This window comes from Monoraphidium neglectum (genome assembly GCF_000611645.1).
Source record: "Monoraphidium neglectum strain SAG 48.87 unplaced genomic scaffold scaffold02572, whole genome shotgun sequence".
In the NCBI taxonomy this organism is placed as follows: domain Eukaryota; kingdom Viridiplantae; phylum Chlorophyta; class Chlorophyceae; order Sphaeropleales; family Selenastraceae; genus Monoraphidium; species Monoraphidium neglectum.
In genome coordinates, this window is record NW_014011056.1 from 1 (window position 1) to 8,731 (window position 8,731).

The window sequence follows — 8,731 nt, forward strand, 5'->3', positions numbered from 1 at the left end:
CTCCGGCCGCGGCTGCCGCCGCCGGCGCCGCCGCGGCGGCCGCGCCCTGCGCCGCAGGGCCGGCGCCGCGGGGCGTCATCTTCGCTGTCATCCTCGCTGCTGTCAAAGTCGCGGCCCTATAGGGTTTCGGTGTTCGAGGTGCGGTGCCGCGCTGTATGGTGAGGCTTTCCGTGTCCCCATGTTGATGGCACGCACACGCCAACCACTCCTGCCCTGCGCCCGACTGCAGCGCCTACAACGCGCCAACCGCAGGCAAGAGGCAAGCAGCCTCTTGCCCTGCCCCCCCTTGATGCAAGAGGCTGCTTGTGCGCCCAAGGGCTGAGGGGGCGCCCACGCACCCTGCCCTGCTCGTGCTTCTTCTTGGCGCGGTACTCGCGGAAGTAGTTGCGCACGGACGCGACGCTCCGCAGGCACTTGGCGTGCACGCGCGTCTCCATCACGGTGGGCTTGTCGTCGCCCCACGCCTCGTCCGAGTGGGCGTCGTACCACCTGCAGGGGGACATCAGGGGCGGCAGCGATGGGAGCTGAGTTCGTGGGGCCGGGAAGCGAATGCACACCAGCGCCGCTCGAGCGACGTTCTGCAGTACGGGGAGCCAACAAATATCCTCACCGAATAATATCATGAGCAGAGGGCCGTCTATTCGTGGACTCGTACTCCTTCCTCCACCTGCGGGGAGGTGAGTTGCGGGCGGATGAGCGGTCAAACCAGATCCACCTGCCCGTCTAGACCCCCAGAAGGGGCCCTCAGTTAATTCAGAGCAGAAAAGATGTGGTTTTGAGCCATTCTGAAGCTCGTGAGTGGCTGCTGCTCCACGCCAGGATGAGCAAACCACTGAACCGATCTCCGCCCTGCTTCCTGACGCTCGCACCAGTCGTTGAATGGCTGCCAATATCTAAGCTGTCTCCTCATTGGTATCGCCTGCATTCCTCGCTTTGAGGTGGCCCTGCCTTGCCCCACGCGGCCAGGGGGGTCGCAGGTCAAGCTGTCCCCTTCCCCTGACATATGATCGACCTCCATGGCTGACTAGAGGTTTAACAACACTTTCTGTACCTATGCTTACAATGTGGCGCGCATCCTCTAAATCGAATTGGAAATCACAAGTTGACACTTCGGAGTACTGTACAGTAATCGGGAAGGCAAGCTAGGCTGACCGTTCGCATAAATCAACGTGTAAGCGATACTCCTAAAAGCTAGGATTCTATGAGGAACGTGGGTCCAGACGAGCTTTTCACGAGCAACAAGCGAAAGGAGCATCAGTCAAGCAGGCGACAACTGCCTGCCGCGTGAGGCTGAAGACTCGAGCCCAGGCTGGTGCATTGCTGCTCAACATGGCCAATAAAATTAAGCGGTTACATGTGCACGGGCCAGCACGTCGCATCCAACTTGTGAACGATGCGTGAGAGGTGGGGCAGCAAGCAAGGGATTGCACATGCAGTGATGATGCGCGCGAGTTGCTCAGGTCAGGTGAGGCGAGTGGCTTCAGCGGCGTGAGCAGCCACTGAAGGAAGTGCCATGAGCGTCACTCGGTCAGCGGCTTTGGGGGATTCTGCTTGTCGCGCGCCTGGGGTTTGTTGTCGCGCCTGCGTGTTGCGTCGCGTCAAGAGGCAGGTCAGGGGGCGCGGCCGTTGTTTGGGGGGGCATGCGACTGCACAGAAGCTGTCGGTGCAGACGTTATATCATTCTGTAAGTAGCAGCGCTTCTTGTTCTTGTTGTTTTGTTCCTTGGGCCAACATTGGGCCAACATGTCAATTGCAGCAGGGCGGACATGTATCCAAGCAGCTGCTCGTGTCTCACCCACCACCAAAGCCCATGTGCACAATGCATCGCAAGTGGGTGGCGGTGGCACACGCTCACGACCCCCAAGGTCAGTACTCACTTGCTGCTCTGCATGTGAGAGCTGCCCGTCGCAGCCAGGAACGTCCTGAACAGGGTCGAGTTGACGTCCTGCGGGACAATGCGCAGCACTATAGTAGGCACGGGCAGCCCTGCAGTAGCCCCCTTCGCACTAATGCACACTCCTGTGCTGATCGACTCTTGCTGATGACCTTTTTTTCCAGCATGCAGCATCGCAGAGTGCGCAGCGGTCTCGCCACCACTGCGCTCCGCCGCCGGCGACTGTGCGGCGATGGCTGTGCTTGATCAGCAACGTTCAACAGGGGCCCTCACTCACGTAGATCATGTTTGGCGTCCTACTTCGCCGAAAGGCCGACTTTCCCTTCTCCTATCCCCTGAGCCGCCCGCAATAATCGGCTGAGCTGATCTGTATGGGCTTCCGTTCGAAACTATACGTGAACGGAGTGTAACCTTCGACATTAATTAACGAGCCGTCCGTGCCGTGTCAGGCTAGATGAGACCCAGCAACCCCAAGTGGCAGCGCCCGACAGCCCGAGCCGTCATGAGCTTGTCACATGGAAAATGGCGCATGCACCCCCAGGCGTACCGCCGTATGCCGGCAGATGTGTGCAATAATGCTATGGTTACATGCCATGTGTCTCGGTAATGGTTCTGCGCTCTTGTACAAAGCCCACCGCCCAGTTCTGAGGTCAAGCCCACCGCAACGCATGGTCAACCCTATCCTCTGCACGCCAAAGCGCCGCAATTGCAAGCTCAAAGCCAGCAAAGCAAGCATATTGTAACGCCGCGCTTATCCCGCCTGAAAAGGGAGGGCCCCGCCCCATTCGTCTTGCCGCGGTGCGCGCCTGCTGCGCTGACATTTGCTGCTGGTCTGCCATTGCACAGGCGCTTCCCGTAGGTCCCTTGGCTATGCCTTGCGCGGCGGTGACAAGCTGTGCAGCCGCACCTCCTCCAGTGACTCCCCCTCTTCCAGCGAAAACCGTGCGGGTGGCACTGCCTCAGGCGCCTGAGTGCGCACCGGCGGCAGGCCTGGCGGCGGCTGCAGCAGGTCAGACGCCGAGCTGCTGAGCGGCAGCCGCGCGGGCGCGGCGCCGGCACCGCTCTGGTCGCGCCGCCCGCTGCCGCCGGCGTCGCTGGGCGCGCCGGAGCCGCCGGCCGGGCGCGGCGCGCGCGGCGGCGCCTTTGGCTGCTGCTGCTGCTGCCGCTGCTCCTGCTTCGCGCCGTGGTGCGGCACTGCCCCAAGCTCGACGGCGCCGCGGAGGTGGCGGCCGTCGTCGCCGTCGTCGTCGTCGCCGTCGCCGTCCAGCCCCAGGGCCGTGCCCAGGTCCGCCACCCCCAACTCCTCCGCGTGCTCCAGGGACGACCCCACCATCAAATAGGGCGAGTCCTCGACCTGCCAAACACAACCGAAGCGTCAGGGTTTCGTTCAGCTTTGTTGAGTTCAAGGTGAAACGTTCGCTTGGTGGATTCATGCAATTGAGGACTCGAGGCTGATGATGTGAGGTTGAGAACGCGTCAGCGGGGGGAGGAGCCGCGAGGCAGGCTGGGGTGCGTACATGACTACGCCGCGGCGTGTTGGCCCGCAGCTGCGTTGGCAGCGGGCCTTTGTAACCAGCCCCCAGAGTTGGTCGCAGGGGCAGGCAGCCGGCATGGGCGTGGGCCTGTTGCGGGTCCTCACCGGGCGGAATATCCACACCAGCGCGGCCATGAACCCCAGCTGCACCAGGAACTGCAGGAAGACGACCAGGCCCTGCACCACCACATTCATGTAGATGGGCAGCAGCAGGGCGCCTGCAGCGGTGGAGAGGACAAGAGGCGGGCGTTCTGCAGTGAGCGTGCGCCTTGCTGGTGGTGTCAGGTTGCAGCTGGCTTGCCAGACGGCAGCATTGATGCGCCGTGTCGACATGGGGGTCGGCGCGAGGGGCTACTGGGTGCGGGCGAGGGGCTACTGGGTGCGGGCTTCCCTAACCAGAGGCCCTCCGGCGCATCACGGCAGGGGCGGGCCCCTTGACACGGCGCGCAGTGCTTGACCGGCCACACAGCGAGTGCGCGCGGGGTTTTGGCAGCTCACACATGGTGGCGATCAAATAGGCGCCGACGCCGAAGGAGAAACGCCTGAGGTGGGTGGGATGGTGAGTGGGTGGATGCAACGGGGTTCTTGGCCTGGTTTACATGTGTCTGCCAAGAGGGCTGCAGGTTGGGACGGCAAGCGCTACATTCCAGGCATGTAGCTGACAATGCGGCGGGGCTCCCCAAAGGCAGCAGCGTGAAGCTGCGCAGTCCATGGCATGCGCTAGGCCAGGTGGCTGCAGCCGGCCGCATAGAGCTGGTGGCCGCGGTTGGCGGGCGCGCCTGTACAGGTTCTTCTTGATCTGGGTGGCGCGTATGCAGGCACGCGGCGGGGGAGGGGGGGTGTGAGGGGTTCACGCAGGCGGTGTCAAGGAGGAGGCGCGCTGCTGGAGGCGAGTCCCCCGCACGAGGCCCTGCCCAAGTCCCAGCGCAGCCCCTCCCAGAAACACAGCGCGGTGCAGTGCCGCCGGCCGGCCGCCCCCCGGGCTGCACCCGGGCCCAGCTCCCTGTTCTAGCCGCGCCGCCCCTGGGGCTGCCGCCGGGCCCTCGCAAAACGGCTGCGCTGCCTAACCCCCGCACCTCAAAATTTAGGCGGTCCGCCACCGTCTCAAACTCCTGCGCCTCAACATCCGCCCCCGCGATGTGGCTGGCGTTCTGCCCCGCGCCCAGCAGCTGCTTGTAAGCCGTCACGCCCTCGCGCCCCAGCGCCTCGTCAAACTCGTTGGCGGCCGCCGCGTGGGGCGCGGCGCCGGCCGCCTCGCCGCTGGGGGCGGCAGGGGCGCCGTTGTCCGCGGGGCCTGACCGCTTGTTGAAGGCCTCCTGCGCGTCGAGAGCCTCCATCTCCTGCAGTTGTGCAGGGGAGGGGGGGGGGGAACGCACTCCCGCTTGGCTGACTCTCGACGCAACAGGCCATGGCGCAAGAGGGCTTGCCTCAAGAGGGCTCGGCGCATGACGGACGGCGCCGCTGGTGCCTGTTGTCACGAGGAGCCCCCTTGCCACGCAGCGTGCGCGCGGCCAGCACGACCACTTGCTCTTCCACCCCTCCAAACCCTGGTCGTCCACGCGCGCCCATCCACGACGCAGACGCATCACGCGCCCCCCACCTGTGCAATGATGTCGAACGCGTAGACCCAGGCCAGCATGAGGCAGGCCATGTTGAGCAGGGTGCACACAAACCACAGCGCCTGCTCCCACGGCGCCATCGACAGCACGTCCACGTCATCAGACACGGCGTCAGTGAACTGCGGGAAGGGGGGGTGTGGGGTGTGGGCGCGGTAGGTGATCAGAGACTGCTCGTAATGTTGGGGGTGACCGGCAGGGCCCAGAGGGAGCTGTCCTGGTGCCATACTGCACCATGTGCTGCACGCAGGTTGACAACACGTGGCCCCACGCTGCCCTGATGCCCTGGCCGCTGCTGGCCGGACGGCGCTCCTCGTCTCCCAGTCTCCCCAGCCAGCTGGTGGCTGTCTTTGCCGGCAGCGCGCATGCATCCTGAGCCGCAGCGCCTATGGCACAGCGCAGCGCGCCCCTCATCAATACAACTCTGCCGGGGGACCTGAGGGCACCCAAACACCCCTGCGTGGCCGCCCCCGCCGCACCTGCGTGTAGAGGACGCCCGTCACCACGCCCGTCACCAGCAGGATCGCGGGGATGCCCACCACCTTGGCCTTGTGCGCGCCCATGTCGGCTCGCGTGATGCTGAACCCGCTGGCCAGCAGCAGCAGCAGCCCCAGGAACGCGGCCTGGGCGGCCTCGCGGAACGGGATGTAGGCCAGGAAGAGGCGCGAAGTGGTGACCGGCGCGTCGCCGCGGCGGAAGCTGTCCGCATATGCCAGGTACGCCGACATCTTGAGCGCCTGCGCGGTCAGCACCGCGAGCAGGACGCGGTACAGCGTCCAGCCGCGGCTGCGGCTGCCGCGCAGCCTGGGGCGGGCGGGCAGGTGGTGGCGGCGGCGGCAGGGGCGGCGGTGGGTGAGAGAGGAGGCGCACACTTCATGCGGAGCGCATGGAGAGTGTCGCGCCGAGCGAGCGCGCGAGTGGGCTTGCAGCAGTGCCATGCGGCTGGGTGCTGCCTATGCAGCGCCTCATCATTATAGTTGCGGGCAGCACTAAAGGGGGTTGGCCGTGCGCTAGATTCTGCATCGGTCAAGCGCACCGCAGCGCGTTTCCTCGGGACACAGTGGCCTGCGCACCCACCTGACGCCTAGCGCCACCGTGCCGCCCCACAGCAGCCACCATGCTGCGCAACGGACCGCCGCAGATGTCACCGCCCACCCGACATCAAGGTCGGGGTCCTCTGGGGTGTCCATGGTTCGGTGCGCCTTTGTGATGCGGGCCTGCGCTGCGCGCTAGGCGCGGCGCGAGCGGGCGGGTGTGCCCCCGAGCAGCAGCGTGCCTTCAAGAGCTCCGAAGACTTATCAAACTAGGTTGTCCAATTGCCAATGGGCTGGGCAGCGCCTGTGAAGCAGCCGAGGAAGGAGTGAGCTGCAGATAGGATGCACCGTCTCGACTGGTTGAGCTATGGAAAAGACGGCCGGTTGGTTGGTGTGCTCAAATGAATACCTCCAGTGTGATTTTGCTGTGCAAGAGAGCGCGAAGGATTTCTTCGGGCACACCCGAATGAACACAAACGATCTAGGCCACACTTCGTTTGCATGCCCTCCATGTTTCTGCAACACCGTTCCGTATACGTGCAACTTGAGCATATACCTGGCTTCCTTACCACGTCACATTGTTTTGTGCTGCCAGTGCCATCGACCACAGCTGCACGAGCCAGCCAGCGGCCCACGGATCGCTCTCACGTACGCTACTCAACCGATTCAGGCCATCAGTAAGTCTGTGAGCCCCAGCTTCGTGTGACCGCAGCTGCAAGGGCCAACATGGCCGCGCTCAGGCGCAAGCTCAAAAATAAGAAGGCTCCGGAGGGCTGGAGCCAGATAGAAGACGTCATAGACGACTTTGAGCAGCAGATGAAGGACGCCGTCAACGAGGAGCACGAGGGGAAGCGCAAGAACGAGTCGACGTGGAAGATCCACCGCCTGCACTGGGAGAAGAACCGCTTCATATATGACCTCATGTACCAGCGCAAGGTCATGTCCAAAGAGCTGGTGAGAGGGGGAGTGTATGAGCAAGGCTGCACGGGCGCCAAGGCGGTGGGATGGGCGGAAACGAACTGGGTGCGGCGGCTGCATGCGCTCACGCGCACGTGATGCATGGGGGCGGCGCTGCGCTGCGAAGCGCCTTTCGATGGCCATTGATCTGGGTGTTGAAGCTTTGTCGTTAAGCGGTTTTTGTTCCAGGTCGTGCGTGCCCGTGCGTCGCAGCATGCAGCAGGCTGTCACAATGACATCCTCGCCACACTGTCGCGCCTGGTGCAAGAAAGTGGCGGCTTGTTGAGACAATTCGACCTTGGAGCTGTCCGCTGCCAGCATCTTTCGCCTCCAAATTTTTGAGAGTTGCAGCATGCCAAATCAATGTATCCTTCACACTGCACAGGCTTCTTGAATCCTTCCCCGCTAAACTGCATTTTGCCCCGGCCCCCACTCCTCTTCAACAACAGTTTGACTGGCTGGTGCGCGAGAAGATCGCCGACGGCGCCCTCATTGCCAAGTGGCGCAAGCCCGGCTACGAGCTGCTCTGCTCCATGCTCGCCATCCAGAAGGGCAACCACAACTTTGGCACCACGTCCCACTGCCGCGTGCCGCTGAACAAGCGCGCCTCGCAGCAGCGGGTCACCCCAGACGTGCAGACGGGCTGCATCTGCTGCGCCTCGGGGTGGGGCAAGTTTGGCGGCCCCATCTGGTGGAACACGCCGCTGGACGAGGACGAGGACGCGGCGGGGGGCGGCGGTGGGGGGGAGGGCGCGGAGCACAACCGCGCAACCTGGGGGCCCGCAGGCGGCGGCGGCGGCGGGGAGGGGCCGTCCCGGAAGCGCACGGCGCGGGAAGAGGAGGACGAGGAGGACGGCATCCCGGAGGAGGTGCAGGCGCGGCTGGCGGCGATGCGGAAACAGATGGCGGGCGGCGGGGGCGGGGGTGGCGCATGACAGGGGCCCGGCTGGCTTGGGTCCGTCTCTTCTCGCCTGTTTTGACCTGCTGACTCACTGTTTTGGACCTTTGTTGACGTGGTTTTGTGAACTTTACCTTTGGTTTTTCCAGTATAGCCCAGTGTAAGGGCACATGTTTCTCTTGGCTGGCTGGCAGGTTGTCACGCCCACGTGCGGGTGGGCGCATCTGGCAATCGTCCCTCTTTCAGCAGCACAGGATGCGTTTCAGCTCGCCAACAGAAACCCCGAAGTCAGCAGCGACCGGGCACGCATCAAGTTGCACGCGGGAAGTGATGCGTGGCAGCCAGCGGCTTCCGCGGGCGCACCAGGCGGTCAGCGCTGACAGCTGCTGCAGGCACACCCACACCCCCACCCGCGCTATGCTGCGTTCTGTGCCCACAAGGGCCGCGGGCAGCATCAGGCTGTTTTGACTCAGGATGGCCTGCCGCTCTTCCGTCTGACAGACATGCCGCCACAAACCGTAAGCGCTCCAGGGGCCAATGCTGATGTTGATGCACATGGCATTACATGTGGATGGGCTTCCCAAACGCTGTCGCGAGGGCGGCCTCCTTGATGGCCTCGCTGAGTGTGGGGTGGCCGTGGCAGGAGCGCGCGATGTCCTCGGTGCAGGCGCCGTACTCCATGGCCAGCACGCACTCGGGGATGAGCTCCCCCGCGTTGGGGCCCATGATCCAGGCGCCCAGCAGCTTGTCGGTCTTGGCGTCAGCAATGAACTTGACCTTGGGGGGGTGGGGTGGAGT

General features: G+C 64.2%; 4 protein-coding genes across 4 annotated transcripts; 1 reads left to right on the forward strand and 3 right to left on the reverse strand.

The window, feature by feature from the left end:
- Positions 1–87: 87 nt before the first annotated feature.
- On the reverse strand, positions 88–1,075 carry MNEG_11051 (hypothetical protein; the record flags this gene model as incomplete). The annotated part of the gene is made up of 4 exons (XM_014040474.1): positions 88–99; positions 339–489; positions 611–667; positions 1,062–1,075. The coding sequence occupies 4 exons, from the start codon at positions 1,073–1,075 to the stop codon at positions 88–90; spliced, it is 234 nt and encodes a 77-aa protein (XP_013895928.1).
- A 445-nt stretch (positions 1,076–1,520) lies between these two features.
- MNEG_11052 (hypothetical protein) lies at positions 1,521–6,234 on the reverse strand (the record flags this gene model as incomplete). Its single annotated transcript, XM_014040475.1, has 10 exons — positions 1,521–1,581; positions 1,878–1,945; positions 2,874–3,248; positions 3,534–3,646; positions 3,927–3,970; positions 4,214–4,227; positions 4,505–4,768; positions 5,029–5,166; positions 5,524–5,848; positions 6,122–6,234. 10 exons carry the CDS (start codon positions 6,232–6,234, stop codon positions 1,521–1,523), a joined length of 1,515 nt encoding a protein of 504 aa, XP_013895929.1.
- A 570-nt stretch (positions 6,235–6,804) lies between these two features.
- MNEG_11053 (putative Protein BUD31) lies at positions 6,805–7,970 on the forward strand (the record flags this gene model as incomplete). Its single annotated transcript, XM_014040476.1, has 2 exons — positions 6,805–7,032; positions 7,485–7,970. 2 exons carry the CDS (start codon positions 6,805–6,807, stop codon positions 7,968–7,970), a joined length of 714 nt encoding a protein of 237 aa, XP_013895930.1.
- Positions 7,971–8,494: 524 nt separating this feature from the next.
- MNEG_11054 (hypothetical protein) lies at positions 8,495–8,710 on the reverse strand (the record flags this gene model as incomplete). Its single annotated transcript, XM_014040477.1, has 1 exon — positions 8,495–8,710. A coding segment is annotated over one exon (216 nt), but the record flags the coding sequence as incomplete, so codon positions are not given.
- Between the last annotated feature and the right edge of the window lie 21 nt (positions 8,711–8,731).